Below are 21,234 nucleotides of genomic sequence, written 5' to 3'. Positions count from 1 at the left end.
TCCTTATGCATGTATCAGGCGGCCACGTTGATGGTAAAATCAATAAAGATGGATGGTGTGGGTCAATATTTTGCTTTGCACCTGGGGACTTGTTGCCCGGCTCCCCTTCCTGAGTGTGGGTGACAGAGGGAGAGAGAAGAAATGAGCAATTCATATTACACCACCGCAACATCTCCGCAAGAGCTGCACGACCATGTGTGCGTGAAGAGACAGAGAGAGAGAAAAGAAAGAGAAGAGAGAGAGAGAGAGAGAGTTTGAGGAGCTGAAGTCATCCAGGGGCCTGAAGGAGCCGCCTCTAACGCAGACATCATTAATCACGACCCACTTGAAGATTATTACTGAAAGTATAGAATCGGTAACCATTATCGTCTCAGATGGCAGTTAAAACCTCTCCTTATTTTTCAAAACAGTGTAATGACAGAGGAGAGAGAGCGAGAGGGAGAGAGAAGACAGGATGGAGTTACTTTCCTCTGGAGGAAATAACAACGAGAGACAGAGGTGGTCCAACTCATTATGGAGCATGGATTGGTTTCAAAATAATAACAACAACAATAATAATAATAATGATAAGAATCAAATACAACAAATTAATATCGTCTTGCATCTTTAAATAATAAAACAAAAAATATTATAGTGATAATAATAATAATCATTGTTTCTTTTCGTATTTCCATGAATTGATTGTTTGTTGTTAGGACCTAAAACCATCATCCCTCTATAGGCCTGTATTTGTAACATCCTTTAAAATAACAGTAAAAACGAACTACGTTAATTTCTTGTAAAAAAATATGAATTAAAAGCGTTTGATTGACATTTTTACAAAGAAACAAAAAAAGCGATGTACATAATGAAATCAATAAAAAAAAGAAGAGAAATAAAGACACTAAGGACATGACAGCCTTCAGTATTCCTGAAAATGAAAATACAAATGGTTTGAAGATTTCAAGCTGTGATAATCTACATTGCACAAATTTGGGGAGTTTAATTTGTGTTTTCATTTAAGCAGAACGCTGACGTCAACGTTTTTATATATATATATATATATAAACAATGATCGTCGTTATTTCTTTATTTGGTCTTTAATTCGTTTTCCTCACTCGCAGATCGAGTCCTGCAGTAGACACAACTCAGTGACATCACAAAATCACTTTCGATGAAACGTTCAAGATGCGTAACGACTGAGAACCGCGGGAGTGACTCTGCTCGGTTTACGTTACAAAACACAGTGTGGAAGAATGTAAACGCGTCCACGCTGAGATTCAAACACGATCCTTCCCACACATGAGCCCCCGTCTCTTCTTGTCTTAGTTTAAAAATAATTCCATGACTGTTGACGTCAGGAATCACAAACAGATATTCCAGGATATCTTTTGATTGTATTGTGAAAATCCTGATGTGTGTGTGTGTGTGTGTGTGTGTGTGTTGCTGTTGTTTCCTCCTCAGCCCAGGAGACAGTCATGGAGAGCTGTGCTCCCTGTTAGCAGTCGGAAGCTGCAGCGATGAAAAGCAATAGCTTGTGTCAAGAACTTTTTTTTTAGCACATCACTACAGCTGGTGTGAATAAATAGAAGCCAACTGAAGAGGAGCAGGGGGGGGGGGGGGGGGGGTGATGTGGGGCTATTTGGGTGTGGGACCACAGGGGGTTTTCATACCGTCCCCCCCCCCTGGACAATAGGAGCCCTGTGTGCGACTGTCTCACAAGTCCAACTCTGTTTCCCAACAAGGAGCGTAAACTGTTGTCAATATTCTGATAGCCTTCATCTGCCAATAATGACAGGCAGCCGGCCTCCTATCTTATCTGAGGGCCAGGTAGCGCCTCTACCTGGGGAGTGTGTGGGGGGGCAAAGTGAATAACCGCTGCGATAAAGAGGGTCTGGGCCAATGGGAAGGCTCTCGTCTGTCTGTGAGGAGTTAATGGAGAACGCCACTGGAGACAGGAAGTCCTCAGAAAGTGAAAAGCACTTTATCGCACACCTGAATGGCGCGGCATAGGGTTTCCCTCGAAGCCAATGGGGAAAACCACATTACAGGTCCTTACACTGGGTCATTACAACAGGGCAATGGAGTTCAAGTGATCCATTGCATTTGAATGACAGCATCACGTCGCTCCTTTCATTCCTGCCTCTTGTGTGACCTGCGGATGATCCCTGCGGGACTGGGATGTTGTCAGTGGAGGTGATGACGTTACAGTGGAGACGGAGCAAGAATCCGTCCATTCAAGGGTTTTACTCAAAGTGTAGGTAAGAAAAAAATCATCCCACACGTGCTGCCTCATTCACTCGTCAGTGAAGACAGTCACGGTGGCTGTAGCAACAGGTTCACGTGCCCGTAACCCACGGTGCACTGCAACGTGACATCATCAGGCCTCTAAAAATGAACTGCAACATCGATCCCTTGCAGGCTGACCTCCCATAAGTCAAACAGAGACGGTGTGGGACATGTGTTTGGACTGGAATGTATATTTACCTGTCACCAGGAGCTCAAGGACATGGCAGCAGCGAGGTTGTATCCAGCTCGAGAGCTTGAGTGTTTTGGGGTGAAAATGAGTTGTAAAAGTGATAAATGGCTAACGTTACTCGGGCTGAGGAGCACTGGAGCTGACACCATGCTTTCAGCAAAACAGTTAATTGCTCAGCACAGTGAAGGCCCAACAAAATACTCGTAAAGCATCACACACACACACAAAAAAAAGTGAAGTCCAGTCAACCTCTTCCTCTCGTCTCCCTCTCTGCTTCTTCCTTCTCTTGACGTGTCTGGCTAAACGGCTGCTTCCCTCCGTGCCCTTCACAACTTTCCTGCTCGAAAATATTATGTTGTCCGTGGCAACAATTCGATGAAATAACCAATCGCATCTGCTCCTTCAAAGATTTCCCCCAAATTAAGCGGAGTCTGCACATAATGGACGAGTTGTCTCAACTGTGCGTTAGGATTTCAAGCCAGGATTTATTGTGGTGCGAAAGATGATAAGACTTGTTTTGACAAATGTAAAGGGCCAGAGCCGCTGTTATCAGCAGGATTAGCCGCTCTGATTGTGCCCTGGATTCAAGCTTCACTCCCAGCAACCAATCGCAGGATGTGGTGCATGCATCCCATAATAGCTGCGCTCGTCTCCATGGCCACCGCCACCCGTGCACGGTGGCCCCGCCTCCTCCTAAGTGCACTTATTTCATAATAACAAGCTTGGCGACAGCTCTCATCAGGCCATCATGCTCACAAATAGAGGACGAGGGAAGAGGGTGAGCCAGGCTTTGTTTTGACTGAATCAAATTTTGTCTCCAGCCTCTTGCAACTAACCTTCTTTCCCCCTGGCGACCTCCACAGCTGTATTTTTCCAGTCTTTCAGAATGTCACTGGCGCTCATTCGTCTACTGCTGCTGTGTCTTCCTCCTCTTCCTCTCCACCACCCCGCTGTTCTCCTCACTCCCCCACCCCAGCCCGTCTCCACGCCGTAGCCTGTACCTGTACCTGTGGATGTTGGCGGGCCTCCTCTGGACCCTCGCTGTGAACAGGAGATGACACAGTTTCTGGGTCACTTCTGTCACAGTCCAAATGTCACTCTTGGGGGCTGACCTTTCCGGTGGCCGACGCTAGAGCAGGCCGCCTCCGTGCAGGCTGTCACCCCTGTGGTTCCAACCGCAGACGCACGCTCCCTTCATTTCACTGACAGAAACCTTTTTTTCTTTCCCCCCACCAAACTCCCCATGCTCCTCTGCGGTATTCCCCATGTCCTTTCCATCCTCGACGATATATGTTAAAAGAACGGGGACAAATCAAATCTGACAAGCAAAATAGCCACTGTAAAATATGGCTGATGTATGTCATCTCAGCTAAAGTGTGGGCGATCAACGGCCCCAAAGAAGGCCACAGACACATGGTGTATCAGGTCTCCCTGGTGGGAACTCCAAATATGCTTCCTGGATTTATTTGAAGGTGTGGGTTACAAGGCCAGCACGACAAAATGTTTTTACGAATGAGAGCTTGGCTCTAAATGAAATAGCTCAGTTAACAAGAAGCCCAGTCAACACCTTTCCGTCCTCTTTTCTCCTCCACGCCGTTAGTATAACATCATCAACAGACAATCCAGCCCAAGTGTCTTGTTGAGTTGCTCATTACAGGATGTCAAATGCGGAATTTTTCAAAATGCCCTGGGTGCATGTGATCAAATGTCACATCAGTGTCAGGAGTGACTTTTTTACAGGGTGTTCAGAGCTGTGAATTTTTTTGGAAGCACCCAGCAGTGTCTCTGCTTGTCCTGCTCAACTAGGGAATCATACACACTAAAACTAAACTAGCCCCACATCTCCCACACCCTTCTAAGAATATTATTGTGTCATAGTTTCCCTCAGACATACCATCTGCCTGCTATCCTGTCAGTCAAAACATCCACCGCTCTGCCATTTAAAAATCCCCCTGACCATTTTTCTCATGATCCATTGTTGTTTTTAAATAACAGTCTCTGATTAGCAGGCAGAGCTTCCTAAAAATAAAAAATGAAATCTCCCCATATGTGCTTCAGCTTAGTACAGAGAGAGGCTGCTTCTTTTTTCCAGCGCTGTTATTCAAGCCCACAAAAAAAAAATCATTTTTTAATTTTAAAAACCGGCTGCTCTGGCTCTTCCAGGAGAACTTTTATTTATTTCCACCCTGTGATGTCTTGCTGGCTGAGGGAGGCTGAGAGGATCCCTACTAAAAGCACTGTGCTGCCTGTGGCAGAAATGGGCCAGAGCCCTCTTCACATAAATAACCCAGAAGCATGAAGGAAGTCCGTTTGGTGGTCTGCTGGAGGGATAGAACCTACCCTTCAGTCTCTGGTTCTGTCCTCCTTTCTTATTCTCTGTGTCTCAGTGGTCGATCTAGCAGCTTGGCTGAAGAGACATAAAACAGCAGGATCTGGAAGAGATTGGGCCAAGATGTACATCTGAGTGGATAGTGGACTTCCAATAGCCCACGGCCCAGGGCCAGACAGAGCGGATGCTGTGAACTGCATCAAACAAATCTGACACATGGGAGTCGAAGATTTAAGAATCGTAACCAATATTACGAAACAGTATAAAATATGTAAATACATCATTTTGCATGTAGTTTCTCATCAATACTTCTACAGAAAAAAACTTGATTAATAACATACTTTAGTTTTTTCCTTCTTCTCACTAAATTGATTGTCACAAACATTATTACAGATAAAAAAAATACTGTATGTGGAGTCTCATTCTCTCTGGATGCCTCTCGAGGATTAAATTTCCCCAGAACCGAGTTGTTCCTGGCCCCAGGAAACACCCTCTTCGAACTGGCCTTATTTGGAAAGCACTCGAGTGCCCCATTGTTGTGACAAGAACAATGAATCTAAAAGGAGGTGGGAGACAGGGGCGAGGAAAACAAAATATAAAGACATCTGGCTGTTAAAAATCATCAGATGGAAGCTGTTTTTTCTCCTATTTTTTACACTCGCATCATGGAAATCTTGTCAGCTGACAGCATCGTCGGCCTGTGCCTTTGAAGTCGGTTTAAAAAAAGCTGTATTTAGTTTGCATTGTGTGCAGAACCTAATTTATAGGAGTTGACCCTGGCTCCTCGTTTGTGCGACAGCCATCTTAGAAAACAATGGCAGGAAGGCTTGAAACTTGAGAGGAACTGAATCTGCTGTTTTCCATTTTTTTCCTGTTCTTATTCAACAGAGAATTTTTTCCCTCCCAGAGTAAAATGGCTCTGTTTTTGTGTCCAACAGGAGCCATAAACTGATGTCTAAGCATTCCACGGCCAGGCAATAGGGCCTGTTTAACTGGACACATGGGGACAGTTGTTTTGTACCACATGGAGCAGGGGGGCCTTACAGAGGAAGCCATGGCCGCCTGGCGACCCTGTGGTGACCCAGTGGCCTCCTCATGGAGGGATCAAGGCCTAGATGGCAGCCGGCTGAGGGTTAGAGGTTTAAGGGTAACAAATCAAGCAACACTTTAGTGGTATTTAACCTCCACATTCCATATCTCTCTAACTGTGTGAGCAGTGCATGACTGTGCAGAACAAACATAGAAAAGCTTATTTTTAATTCTGCACGGGGGAGTTTCTCTTTCTCTTCAGCAACAGGAGAGGTTTGGGCAGGATTACACCATCACTTCATTCATAACCTACTGAGTCTTTCACCTGAGCTCCACTTTGATTCTTCTCTCTGCCGGACAGTAGGTGATGTCAGCTAGGAAGCCGCTGTAATATTAGGAAACACAAAATAAATTCTCAGTTTCAATACTCCAACAGTTAGGAAGCACAATATTGTGTAAAATGATTCTTATAAAACATTCTCTGAGGTGGTGGCAGGTTCTTCACCCCTTCACTTTCTTCCCTCTTATCGTTTTGAGTGCAATAAAGAGGAGGGCAGGACAGAGACCCCCTATAGGCAGTGCATATCTGCCTCTAAAAGCATCACTCAACTTTATGTTCACTTCTGGTTCCCCTCGCCCAGCTGTGTTTCTTCCATTAGTATCTGCTCATAAAAGTTACTGGGATTGTAAAGATGTGCAACACACGACTGCTGGATGCTCACTCACCTTAAAATGGGACTCAGGCGTTTCTATGAACCTGTGGACGCTCACAGAGATGTAAAGTTTGTGATGAGAACATATTCAAAACTTTTGATCAAAAGTTATTTATTTATCGTTAACATACAAAACTGCACCGTACAAGGTTTTTTTGCATGATTCTTCATCATTAAAATGTCAAATGTGAAATAAAAAACAACACAGATACATTTTTCTGTTTTTTGGACATTGCTACAGAAATATAATGGAGCGAACACAGTGCCAATTTATAAGAATTTTAGCTTAACAGCTGCTTTAATCTATTGTGTGGAGAACACTGTAACTTCAGGCTATACGTTAGCTAACACACAATCTGAAGTTACAGTCTTCAGTCTGGATGAATAACTCTGTCAACTTGTCACCAATTCATCTCTTAACTAATCAAGGATAGAAACAAAATGAATCGTCAAGAATTTAAATATAAATTGATCATTGTGTGAAGCAGAGCAATTAAACAAGATTCTCATATGTGATGATTTACTTGTTTTATCTGATTCATTGTAACTTTTTGAGAAACTAACAAATTGTGTTTTTACGATTGATATGATTTAAGCCAAAGAGAATAGTAGACACATGAGTCTCTGTGTGAAAAACTATTACAAAAATAAAAATTTGGCGTTAAGTAATCTACAGAAATTTACAAGTTAAAGGATAATCCACACAAAATACACTGCTACAATGGTTTGATATTTTTGTGATGGACTTAAGTTGTGATGTGAGCCGTTGCTTCGGACCTCAATAGATTTTCTAATGTGAAGTGAAAAGGGTCACAGTGAGGCCAGCTTAATCAGAAATGATCCTGTTTACCCCCTGGAGAGGGAGTGAGAGGGCACTGAGTGACGCAGGTGAGAGACAGGCGTCCACGCAGACCGCACCTCGCTTATCTGCGTAAATGTAACGGAGGAGGAAAGAGTGACAAAGGCCAGGGCTTTGGGTGTGATAAGGAAGGGCCTTATGTCCTGCTTTGGCCCCGGCTCTCACCCTGGTTGTCCATAGCACGGGGCCATCCAGGGGCCAGGCGCCGGCTGCAACCAGGAAAGCCGCCAAGAGTGTGCTTCACACTCAGGTATGAATCTGACCCTGTGCTGTCAGATATACAGAGTGCTGGTGTGTATTTACATGTGGTAGCTTTGGGGCATTGAACGAGAGGAAGAAAGGGAGAGACAGACAGAGACAGAGGGTCAGGTGGAGTTCAGGGCAGTAGTTTCACACTGCAGGAAAACCAAATTGCTTCTGGATCTTGGTATCCACCCCTGTATACTTCAGTGTTCCAACCCTCCCCGCCTCCTTGTCTTCCTCTTTCTTTCCTTCCATTCATCCTCCCATCTCTACGTAATTTTTTTTTTTTTTTCCTCCACTTCTCATCTTTTCTCACTCTTTGTCCTTATTCTGGGTCTTGTGGCTCTTGTGGCAGTTGGTCCTGCTGGGCGACATGACACAGGGTGGCGATGTCTGAAGGGAAGCAGTCTTTGAGCAGGATACCTCTGTCTCTCTGGCAGTCCAGCTCTCCTATAAAGCCATACCAGTAAATCACAAGGCCGGGCCCGAACCTGCAGTGCAAAACAAAAAGAAACAAAAGCCGGGCTCTTGTTAGTACATCATCGCTGTCATCCTGGAGAGTTCTGAAGAAGTTGTCAGTGAGTTGCTTTCAAATTCAGATCTGCAAAATGCTTACAGCTGTTGACTTTGGATGTGGACATAAGACAAAAAGACATACAGGAATAAATAAGAAAGATTGGACACCAGTGAGATTCATCTATGAGAGATAAGGTCACTAAGGTATTTTACTTTGATCACCTTCCAGGAAACGTGTGCTGAATCCAAAAAGCCGCCAGGGAGATTAAGATCTTTCTGACAGGGTGATACACACTCGATCACATTACAATGGCAGTGAAATAACAATAATCTGAAATAACAAAGCTCTACACCAAGGCCTCCGGATGCTGCCGTCGAAAGCCTTTGGCACATAGCAGAGCACACAGAGTTCATGACAAAGCTTTGAGATTTAAACACAACGCATCTGGTGGTTGATGGTAGCCGGTCCAACTGTGTCCAGCTGTTTCATTCACGATCACTTTGAAAGATTAAGCAACTTTGTCTCAGTTGGCAAGCTTCACAGTTCCTAAGAGCTATAAATAATGAATTGCCAAGCAACTGAGGAGTCAAGTTCAGGCTATTTAAATGTAAGGTGTGATTTTTTTTCCTTCTCTCATCTTTGGTTGTTCCGTTTCATCATTCTGCTGCACGGACACTCCAGCTACCGTACACCTGAAGATCGGCTGATAAAGGTGCAGAAATAATCAAAAATGGAGGAGTTCTCTGGGAATGTGCAACGTTATTTCACCACTTCACCTCACAAAGGCAATAAATCATCTTTCAAGCTATTTATTATGCCCCTAAGAGCCACTGGTGGCCCCTCTCTGCCTCATATAGATCATACCTATTCTTTGAACATTAGCTGCCATGCATAAAGACATGTCACAGTTGAACTCTGAGTGGAGAGCACCTCCGTTACCATATGCAAGACCAGATTCGAGGGGCTGACAGTGCTTCAGTCCCAGACACTCTATCCTTAGACAGTTAACAATGTTGTGGCGCCTCTGGAGACCTAGACAGGAAGCTAGCTAAAGGGCCACAGAGAGCAGCAGAAGTTCAGCTCCAAGGTAAAGTGCATAAAACCTTGAAGCAGTGATCAATCTTTTCATATTAAATAACTGACTCCAATACCCTTTTTTGTTATTTTTAATTACAGTTACAGGTATCTTTAGTAATTTGTGTGACCATAATAATTTATGGTATTATAATAAATACCTAGAAAGTTAACCTTACAACTTTGACAAGGCATTTTAAGCGCATAAATTATAAACCCAAGTGCAAAAATCAGCTGTCGTGACATCGCCAGCTTTATGTACACATGTACTGTACTGCGGCGGCTGGGCCTTGAGGCAGTGCATGTTTTACATACAGTTCTTGTATGGAGACAGACACATGCATGAAAAAAAATGTGACTGTACACGCACACACCCCTCCCTCCATGAGGCCCTTACAGCGGTACATGCTTCTGCACCTCATCCTCGCATTCTGCGTTTTACAGTGTGTGATTTACGGTGCTGTATCTATGAGCAAACAGGCCAAAGCTAACAGCCCTGGAGAAAGCCCACAGATGCACGCTGCAAGTTCACCGCAATGTCACACACATAGCTCAGCCTCTCAGCGCTGCACAAAGCCTGAGCACCCAAAACTCTCATCGTTTCCATGCTCCACTGCTGCACATGGCCGCCAACTCTTAAAATGGTAATGTTATGGAAACAAAACCTAAACATTTACATTAGATGACTTTAGAAAAGGGGTTATGCTCTTCTTTTATATTCAGCTGGCGGGCTGGATGTATTTCCTGTGCTCTGGATGGAAAGGTGAGGCAGAAAAAGGGGAGAAAAAAGAGAGACCCGTTTGCTCAGAGTGGAGAGGGGCAACCTTCTGAAAAGGTTAAAACTGTACATCAACAGATAAGGCAGTGGTGCACGATACATCATGTCAGGGGAGGCCGAGCACAAATTGAAACAAGCAAAATTATAAACACAGGGGAGCCACGTCACCAAGGCCTTTCCATACTCTAAAGAAAATATATGGACTTCGAATCCTACTCAGAATTAATACAAGTCAATGCAACACAGACCTTGAGGTAAAAATGTGAGACTGAGAATAGAAATAATAACACAGAAGGGGAAGGGAACAGTTAGGAGGCCATGACTGAGTCTGATGGCTAAAGGATGAGATTCTTAAGAAAAAATTGGAAGCAGCATCAAGATACTGTAAAAAGCAATTATTATAATAATAATACGATATACAGTATGATGCCTTCAATGCTACTGGTCCCTCTGAAGTTTGTTTTTGTAACACCTGAGGAAGTGAACACAAGTTCAGTTTGAATTTGTGGGCAAATTATGGTTTATTATGTGGGACAGCTCATCTTAACCTGGCATGTGCTTATTACACACACCGCCTCAAAGTCAGAGTCAGCCATCTTCCAATAAACACCTAACTATGTAACGAGTTAGGGAAATTGTTTGTAAAACGTCGCTAATTTTAGCAGAGGGGCCACTTGACAAGCCTGGGCGGGGATTGCTGCTGCCAGCCATGCTTTCACTACAGTGTTAATGAGCGGGTGGTGGTCGCATTTATAACAGGTGCCAAGCGGCTTACTACTGTAGCCTAATGAGAGCAAGGCACTCAGGAACAAAAAGCCTTGAATGGAGAAGAGGGAAAGTCCCACACAGAGGTAGGGGCAGGATGAAATCTCTGCATCTTAAATGCACAACTCATACATAATCTCTGAAGCGCTAAAATACAAACTTTTAACCTGCAAAGAATGTGAAACTCGCTTTTATTGAATTTATTCCTGCCCTTCTTATTTTCTGTGAAGTCTAAGGTTGCTGGAGGTCAGACGGCACATCCCCTGAAAAAATCTCAAGAGTTGAACATTTCCATGGAACACACACATCAAGGTTAATTTGATCTGCCACATTTGGTGAGAAAAGGCTTTGCAAAAACCGAGGGCCGAGCACTTCTGCCAAAACACATTACACGACATGATGAATTATCAATAAAATCAAGATGAATTTACGCTCGACTTTAAAACACCCTCATTTCATTTTCATGCCACACAGACCCTTTTCAAACAAACGCCCGAGCAATGATTTAGACAGCGTAAGCCTCTACCTGAGGGTGAACTCTGTGTCTCTGAGGTTTCCCCACAAAGACCTCTTTGTTTTCAGCATCCATACATCAGGGCCAGGTAGGGCCACTAAAGCGCTGCCAAACATTAGCTTTAGTCAGTCATTTCTCTGCTTCCAGGTATGGAACCGGCTGAACTTCTTTTGAGACAGAGAGCACTGAGAGGGATCAGGGAGGAATAAAAGTCTCTGTGTGGGAGACGGAGCAACTGTGTACATAGCAAAAAAAAAGAAAATGTGTGTATTAGTGACAAATGGCCTGGTCTCTCGAGGTCAGTCTCTGCTTATAGGCAGCTGCCTATAGGAGTTTATTTACAGGGTCAGATAATTCTGGTGTAATGTGTTTGGATGTGTGGCGTTTTAAAGGAGGGGGAGTGACCCTGCAAACAAGGTGATACGGCTCAGCAACTGATCAATGAACATACAGCTTGTGTATTTTAATGGCCTTGCAGTAGCTGTTTGTAACTAATCTGATGGTGAAAACAGTCCTGATCTGTGCAGACAGATATTTTATTTAGAGACGGCATTGTCTGTAAGTAAGAGGGGATGAATAGAACAGTTAACCTCCCATCGACAAGTTATTTACATGAGTCAATCTAAGAAAAGAACACCTTCTTTGCTCCCCTCCACCTCCCCATTTTTCTTTACGGGCTAAGAAAAGTTAAACGCTGCTCAGGTATGTAAAACATATAGGGAGGTGGGTGTCACAAAAAAAGCTGTGCCTCGTCCAAACCTACAAGCATCGTAATTAAGGCGGAAGAGAGAGCAATAAAAAATAAAACATCTTCAGCCAGGTGTAATTCTCACAGACGTTTTTATGCTTTCTATCGATGGGGTATGGAAATGGAACGTGGCGCGGATGTGGTTCCTCTTTGTCACTGTTGGAGGTAGAGAGTGTTTTATGTGCAGGGGTGTGGAGGTGTGATGTGTGAGCATGAAGGGTGTGGGAGGTCACGTCCAGTCAGTCTGTTGTGAGTTGTATGTTAGCTAACCGAAGCAGGATAGCAACACCACATAAGGCTTCCAGTGCTTTATCCATAGGAACCGCTGAGGGGGACGTGACCTCAGCTCTCTGAGCCACCAGAAAACACAAGACTATGGATTTTTTAACAAAACCTTCTTAAGTTGTATCTACCAGGAGCAGTACTGTTACATTCACATACAAAATGTAGTTAACATACAAAACTGTGATGGCACTGAAGTAGAAACATTTACCAGTTACGTAATGCATTGCATTAATGTTGTTTTATTTTTCCGGAATTTGAAAAAGCACAAATTAGTATTTTCATGATTTGATTGTTATCCCACCATTGTCCACCACCTTCACTGTACTTTGTGAATCTGCAGTCTTTATCTCCAGCTAACGAATTATCACTTTCTCTGAACTATCTCCTCAGCCACCTTCTCACGTCAGCCAAACCCTTATCACATGACACACACACACACACACACACACACACACACACACACACACACACACACACACATGATCTGACACTCTATATCAATCAGCTGATTGATAACTTGGCTAATGCATGATTATGTGAATGAACCAATCAGCCTGTATCCTAATGTTATTTTGATGAAACAATAGTGAGGCATAGAAAGCACAGCTTCACAGCACCATTTGGTCCTGGTTAGGATCTGTTTGTACAATATCATGCTTCCCAAACATCCTCCAGCCAAAGGGAGGGGTCTTAATCAGTGTTTGGAACTCGTTAAGTCCCTTAACTGAGCATGTCGCCTACCACATTAGCAACACATATCTGAGGAACAAGTGTGTGTTGTGTGTGTAATGTGTGCTGGTCCCTTTCTAGATCTACAGCGTCACGGTCCAATGGACTTTGACACACACTGGTCTGCTTTGGATGTGGAGCAAAACCAAACAAGGTGTGGTTTGGCTTTGTCTGTTTAATGTTCAGAAGTGGGTCCAAACAGCACTGAAGACACTGCGTCTAACAAAACAACAGGCGACAGCTCTGTGACGACACCAGGACGATCCATGTTAAAGTTACATCGGGTTCTGGAACAACTTCAGACAAGCACTGTGCAGCATCCCTCTTCTACAAAGAAAATCACTTTTAAATTTGGACTTTATAATATAAATTTAATTTAAAAAAAATGTTCCATCCCTGCATTATTCTCTGGCAGTCTAAGGGTTAACATTCAAATGGTCAGAGCTCACCTGATCTTTTCTCAGATATCGACTCACCATCCTCTATAATGACCCTCTATATCATGAAAATGGCTTTATCTCTTCAGTTATGACATACTGAGTGGGTATTCATTAACACTTGATGCTGATATTATTAAATTCTATTATGGCTGTGAATGTGTCTCCTCTGCAAGTACTGCACTGAATTCATGAGTAGGCAAGAATCACTCTTTGAGTCTGGATGACTGTAAATATATTTTAAATGTACATACAAGTCTAGAACTAAGATTAGCGTCATTAAATCTAATATAAGGGGCAAAAATAACACTAGAAAATGTCTCTGAGGCTTCCATTGTTTTCAGATGAGGCTTATTAGTCTCCAAAGCCAAACACTGGCCACAGTGCTAATTTGGAGATCTGTCTAGAGAGTCCCTCTTGCCTTTGATGAGTCCCCATGTTTGTAAGTTCTGCTTGGAGACAGGAAGCTCCCTGTGGTGGCAGGCGAGCGGGCCGGGGGCTGGGAGGCTGTGCAGACAGAGAGGACTCCAGCGTCAGGGGGATACATGCTCCTTTAACCTGTTATTGTGAACTCCCAGCAGCCCTGGCCGATAATTGCCACCTGTCTCTGGGGAAACACAGTCAAAAGCAGGCAGAAGGACGGCCATTTTGTGTCTGCAGCGGCTCCTTGCCCCGGACAGCCCTGGTCCTAATCCAGCCCTTAACTCTCCTGGCTAATGTGTTTTCAATTTAGGATGATCCCCAACTACAGGCACAGCCCTAATCAACAACAGTTTGTACTGTAACCCTATCTGCCCTCGCAAGGGCAGCGTCAGCCTGACTGGGCGCCTGCAAACCTGATGTGTCCAGCAGAGCAACAGTGTTGTGTGTATATGTGTGGATGATATCATGTTTATAAGCGAGGTCACAGGATGTGTGTCTGATACGTGACTGTTTGTTTCCACCTTTGCAGTTGAAATATAAACATCCATCCACATGCAACACAACAGCACCTACGAACTCTCACTCAAACAAGTTGCACTTGATGCTATGTTGACTTGTCTATATACCTGTCCTGCTACATCTTAGCACTGCATTGGACGCTGTCTATCACAAGATTTTATAATGTTATTGGGAGTAAAGGAACCACACAAAGCTGGTTCAAGTCATACTTTTTAGATTAAAGTTTGTTCATGTTAGCAATGACTCTTCCATAGACATGGTGTTCCACATGGTCCTGTTCTAGGATTGATATTTTCCACCCTATATACCACCTTTAGGCAATATTATTAGGAGATACCACATAGATTTTCATTACTATGTAGATGACACCCAGCTGTATATGTCTGTGAAGCCAGATGAAACTAATCAGGTAGTCAAACTTCAAAAAATGTCTAAGTTATTGTACTTGGCCCTAAATACCGTTATCTGGCCTCCAGCTCTACTGTGGGAAACCTTGAAGTGATTTTTGAACAGGACATTGACTCACACATAAAACAAGTCTCTAGAAAAGCCTTCTTTCACCTGTGCAATATGATGAAGATTAGAAACATCTGTGTCGCAAACAAATACTGAAATGTTGATTCAAAAAGCTGCAACATGAAAAATGACAGGAACAAGAATGGATTAATTGAAAAGTCACTTTACAAACTAAACACAAAATGTACCTATTAATGTATATTAAGAAAAAAAAAGCTCAGGGCTCTATTTTAAACTAAATGTGGGAATATTCCTGATAAAGTGATGTTTTCACAAAGAAAGGGATTGCACTTTTATTATTTATGTCACATCCAAATGTTGTTGCAAAGGACCTTGTATTTACATTCTCCAAAAGCCACACTGTCCATTGGCCTCTTCTCAGATATCAAACATCTTAAATTCTGCCGCCACTTCAGTGTGGGCTGAATCAAAAGTTAGGCATGGAAAGGCAGGTGTGAATGTTTGTTGTGTAAGGCCTTGTAGCCTCTGCGTCCATGAGAAGAACCCCAGCCCAAAATTAGAGTGTGGCCTCTAATGTCTCCCTGGGAGAAAAAGAGGCCTGGCTTTCGTCCAAGTCAGCACCTTTGGAAGTGCAGTCGTGTTACCACCACTAAATCAACATGTCAGCACCCAGGCCAGTGAACTTCTTCACCCAGACTCAACCGCTTACAGCTACCTCACACACCTAATGAATTGGCGTGAATGCCCATCTGTCCGCTAAAATGAAAAGGGGAAACAAGATATGATGTTCTGGCTGTTGCATGGAATATTTTTTTAAATATTATCATTACTGTATCAGTGCTGTTATGTGAACAAAGAGCTGCTGTGACAATCTAGCAAATGCCAGGTTAAGGTGTTCGTGCCGTCAGCCTTGGCCCCTCAGTCCAAAATGGAACTGTCCCAGTTTGGTGGCGAATTTGGAGACGGACCACAGAAAGCCGTGTGCTTACTCGGCAGTCTGTTTACATTCCTGAGGGTAATTTTAGCCCCTAGGGGGGAGCAGAGCAGGGGGGCCGACATGTCGTTGGGGGCTTGTCAGTGGTCGATGGGCCAGCCGGCGCAGTGGCGGCACCTGGACATGTGGGTGGTACACACACACACACACATACACACACAGAGCAGACAAACCACTGGAACTGTTCTATGTGTTTGCCACTCAATTATTCATCAGGTTTAGTATTAGGAAATGTTTTTTAAAGAACCAGTTTGCATCTTCAACATGATATCAATGGCTACTCTGTGAGTGGACTGGACCACTGCACAGAGACAGAAGCTGTGGAAGACGCCTCGTGGAAAACCACAGGAGTGAGGGTGTAGCACTGCTAACCGGCCCACCACAGAGCACTATTAGCTTTGGACAACACAGGATAACCCCAGTGTTTTCACTGATGATCTGTGGTGCAAATCTAATTTCATTGTCGTTTTTAAAAATTTGCTATGCAAACAAAACAATAATCCCAGCTCAAGAATCTGCTGAGGGCTTCTGTGTGCGTGTGGGGATTTGTCTTTTTATTACTCCCAGCCCAGAGTGTCCCTTCAAAGGGCAAGAAAGCAAGATGTCCATGTGTGTTTGCGGTGTAGGTGCATGTGTAAGAGAGAAGGAAGGAGAGAGACATAGAGAGAGAGAGGGGAAGGAGGGAGAAAGAGAGCTTATCGAAACTAATTAGGCGAGGGATCAGGATGGAAGTTAAATACTGGGCTACATGTAATGAAAGAAGCAGAGTGGGGGACATCTAGGGGTCAGACCCACACCAAACAGTGGTCCTCAGGCAATCTGGTATTGATTTTCACTCGTTTGGGGAAGAAGGTGGACGGGTGGGAGGGAGCCATGGAGAGAGAGAGAGACAGAGAGAGAGAGTGGGAGAGAGGCAGTAGGGCAGAATCTAAGGGTCTCATGAGTTGTCAACTTGACAGTTTAACCCCTTTTGGAGGAGAACAAACAAACAGAGGGATCTCCTGGGCTGACAGTGTTGATCTGTCATAGCGATGACACTGCAAAGCCCCACACAATGCCCACACAGGAGAGGAGAGTGGGGAGGAGAGGGAGGGTGGATTGATACAGATATGCAGAGGCACATTCCCCAACCTTAAGAAGATAGGACTGTGATCTGCTGAAGATCTGGCAACCCTGATCCACGAATATCAGAACCTTAATAATTTGGAAATGGAAAAATATTCAACATTTCCATTGACATCCTTAAATTTAAGAACAAGTCATGACTAAATATGTTGTACATTTTACAGTATGTGTGTGATGTTTCTTATTATTGGTTTTCTGTAAATAGTAGTAAATGACACAAAAGAGTAAAGGTTAATCAATCCAATCAGTGACATTTTAAAGTTTGTGCGTCTCTAATAAGAGACAATGGGTCACTGTCCAAAACCACACAGACACACAGATGTCAGCGCTCCTCTCTTGTCACTCAAACTTTGAGGGCCGTCACCCCGAGCACCTTCCCTCTCATGTCCTTAAACACTTGAAGACCCCTTTTCACTTTTCCCCTCAGACCGCCTCATCGCTTTGTCACATTGCCAAAGGGGACTCCATTAGCCTGGCCATGCACAGTTCCCCCAATTCACCCTAACACACACACACACAAACACAGAAACAGAGCGAGAGAGCGAGAGAGAGGGAGGTTGATGCGCACAGCTAAGGCTGTCCACATCAAATTAGAGTGGCCCCTATAGTCCCTATTACAGCCTGGGAATGCTCCATCATGACGGATGCTACGGGGTCCCTCACTTGTCAGCAGTTGTCAGACCGAAAGGGAGTCTGGATACACACAGCTGACAGGTAATCTTAATGTCTTCAATTAGCCCAATTAGGCCTGTCATAAACAATTCGAAAAGTGCTCGACCAACACAAACAGATAAACGCACGCACAAGCGCACACAAGCACACACAGGCACACACTTACAAAACAAGGTCTGCAGGGTATTAATGAGAAGGGTAATGGATATATCAGTGGACGGTTGACTTGTCTTTTGTTTCAAGGAGGGGGTGTGTCCCCGGCCCTTGCTCTCAGCTGTGCACTGCTGGCTGCTACCTGGTCAGTTCAAATTGTACTATCTCCTTTCATTAGCGCATCGCCGGCTGAGAATCTGAAAGGCCGTGACAAAATTCATTTGAGACGAGCTGGAGCAGATTGCCTGAAGCAGGTGCTATAAGGGAGATAAAACAAAAGCAGCACGTTTGTGAAGCTCCCTGTGTGTGTTTCTTACCTTTGTGTATGTGTGTGTGTGAGTGTGAGTGTGAAGGGTTTTTCATGGTCTTCACATTCTGTTCTTTTCCTTGCTATGGTAAATGGGTAATGACACAAAAGTACTTCTGGAAAAAAACAGAAAAGAAACAGGGACAGGAGAGGAATCGGCCCAGTGCACACTTGGAGTGTTTACAAAGCTGTGGTGAAATCTAAATATTGTCTCTAGCGTGACTAAATAGGCCAACACCTTTCAGCGCTGAGGATGTGCGATAGCTAACATTGTTTGATTTGGTCTCTCCTTTATTATATCTTATCGCGGAGCAATGGTGACACCCACACTACATCATCAGCTTTTGTCCTCTAACCGTTTCTTTAAATTCATCTATTTGCATTCACTATCAATTTCTTTCTCTCCGGGGACGCAGGACACGTTTCAGGAACTGTGAGGCACAAGCTAATGTTTAAAACAGAGATTCCACAGTTTGCAAACACAAGAGCCGAGCAAAGTTAGCATCAATATTTGAACAAGAACTTGACATCAACACTGCCTTGATCTTATGTACAGAGTCCCTGAAATGCCCCACATCAAGCAGCATGCTGACACGTTGAGTGCAGCACTTACACGCTAGTGTGAAGGCATACAGACCAATGTTTTACAAAGAGAAGAGAAAAAGAACAAAATACAATCAACAGAGAGGAATTAATTCAAAACCAAGGCAATATGCTGAATGGTGAAATCCCAAGGCACGTTTTTTCATTCACGGAGTCAAACTGGGACGAGAAGACAAACCAACTGCTATCAGCGAAAATCTGTGATGGACCTCTAGCTCTACTTCTGATCTTTACCTCAAGTGACGGCTGGAATGCCATCTGAGGGGGAAAAAAAGAAGGAAGTAAAAAGAGAGAAAAGCCGTCACCGGGAAGTTGTAATAGGAAATTGCTCTTGGCAACTATTTGTTCAAGCACCGGTTTTTTTTCGTTTTTATGCCAACCCAGCGAGACCCCATTGGAAAACAGGGCAAGTCCCCCTAATGAGTAATCTATTTCAAAGCAGTCGTGTCTGGGCATGACAGTTTACTGAGAGGCTTGAAGAACTGGTAATTACCAGTGTTACGGGGCAATTAATGCATATTACACTGCGGCACTCATGGTGGTGACTGTCAGCTCCCCAATAAAAATGAGCACTCTTCAGCTAAAGGGTGACATTAATTGGGCCCTTAATGACTATGCAGAGGAACCAAGCCAAATAGGAACAAAACAGGGGACTCACTCTGACTCCAGCAGAGGGCTGAAAATTGGACTAAAAATGAGATTAATTGCTGTTTAGAAAAAAAGAAGGGAAAAATGTGGCGAGGGGAAGGGGGAGAAAGAGGTTGGAATTATAGGGTGCAGAGAGCAAGGGCTCCTCATACAGATGACAATTCAATTAATTATTTCATACTGTATTTTCTTTACATTAAAGGTTATTTGAATAAGATTTTAAACATTAATGGAGCAGCCAACAAATATTTTCTATGCAAAGATAAAGTGGAGTCATTTTGTGGAGAGCTTCTCTGTTCTTTGTTTTTGTTGTTGGTCCAGGCATGTGTTCATGCTAGTGAATGCCCGTCCCTCCATACTCTAATAAAGCGCGATAGCGAAAGCACATATTTGTCAGTGAGGTAAAAATTAAATCCAACTGGACGAGCTAATTTTTGGCATTTCAGTTCGCTGTGGTGTCAAAACACTCTAAACACATGTGACCGGCCCACCGTGGTGCACCGGAGCGACACCTTATTTTTACACAGTCTTTGAGGGACACAGCACAGGTATTTGGCAGATGCTAGCCATGCTAACTAGCTGCTAAATGCCATGCAGGCCTGATAAATGAATGCTGCACTCTGGGCTGCAAAATTGAGAGAATTGGGTAAGTTTTAAGAAACACAAATTTACAGAAGAAAGTTTGTCACTTGGAGGGGACACGATACTGACAGGAGCAAAATCCATGGATGCGACAGGAAGGAACAATTTGTGTAGTTTGTACTGCAGCTAGCTAGATAGTTTTTTTGGTTCGGCATGAAGCTTATGTTTTGGTCGGAGAAGCTCCTTTAAGTACGACATCTAGTGGCAGTGAACATCACGTACCCTTCATTGAGTGCAAACAGGCTTCAGGCCTATTTTGAGGGCTTTGTCTTGATATTTTGTCCATTGCATAAACAGCTGCACGTATATTTCACCCACACAGTGTCATGGTGCATAAGCTCAATATACTGCATACATCATTTACATTTATGTGAAAGGGAGCTTTCCCACATAACACAAATACAGATAAAACAAGTATATATAGCTGTGATGTTTTCCATAATGTGCAAGAAAGAAATCATCTTCAGAAGCAAGTGTTGAGAGTCTCTGGGTTACACACTTTTCAATGAAGCCTTAGGCCTTAAGTAAAACAGTCAATAAAACATTAAGCAGGGCTTTAATTAACAGTAAAGCTGCCAAATTGCAGGCCTTCCACCCACAGAAATGTTTGTTTAGATGGAGATCAAGGATGTGGTGAAGCTATGAAGTAATTCTGATTAATGCTGCTAAAGCTAGGCACGTACTGAACGCCACCTGAATATGCAATTCCCCAATCATAAAAATATCAGCATGCAAAACATGCCGTCATTTGCATACATTTTTGATTTTGGATTTCCTTGCTATTTAAATATGCAGTTAGAAATAGTCCAGCACTGCCTCTTGCGCTGTCACGCTGCACACTCACACTGTCATTGGTCCTGATAGAACTCTTCCGCTTCAAAGGGAGCTTTGCAATGGAGAAGAGAATGAGCAAATATTTGAATTGCAAAAACACATCATCTACCGAGGGGAGAAAATTCAAGATAACTTTTTAGAGTTAAAGACACCCCTAACCCCCAGCAAGCTAACCCTCTGCACAGAGCACAAAAAAGTCAACATATTCATAGTGTAAGCACTCATGCCGCTAATTTACCATATCCAAATTTGTGTAATGGGATCTGACACGTTTTAGAGGGGATTGAGGGAAAGAACTTTAATTTGAGGAGAGAACCATAAAATGTTTAAGCTGCCCCTGTATTTAACCGAGATCCAGC

The 21,234-nt window shown here is 43.6% G+C and overlaps 1 protein-coding gene across 7 annotated transcripts in view; it reads right to left on the bottom strand.

Annotated features, from left to right (window-relative positions):
• Positions 1-6,624: 6,624 nt before the first annotated feature.
• cdin1 (CDAN1 interacting nuclease 1) overlaps positions 6,625-21,234 on the bottom strand; it is a 54,585-nt gene continuing 39,975 nt past the window's right edge. For 4 of the 7 annotated variants that reach the window (XM_069536016.1, XM_069536018.1, XM_069536020.1 and 1 more), the window contains one exon: positions 6,625-8,122. In XM_069536016.1, the coding sequence (XP_069392117.1) occupies positions 7,957-8,122 (166 nt within the window). In that variant the 3' untranslated portion in view covers positions 6,625-7,956. The remainder of the gene's footprint in view (positions 8,123-21,234) is intronic. The other 3 variants (XM_069536014.1, XM_069536015.1, XM_069536019.1) reach the window with 1 other exon arrangement.

The sequence above is a fragment of the Paralichthys olivaceus genome, chromosome 12, assembly GCF_024713975.1.
Source record: "Paralichthys olivaceus isolate ysfri-2021 chromosome 12, ASM2471397v2, whole genome shotgun sequence".
Lineage (NCBI taxonomy): Eukaryota > Metazoa > Chordata > Actinopteri > Pleuronectiformes > Paralichthyidae > Paralichthys > Paralichthys olivaceus.
The sequence above is the reverse complement of the archived record's forward strand: the minus strand, read 5'-3'. Positions and strand labels throughout refer to the sequence as shown.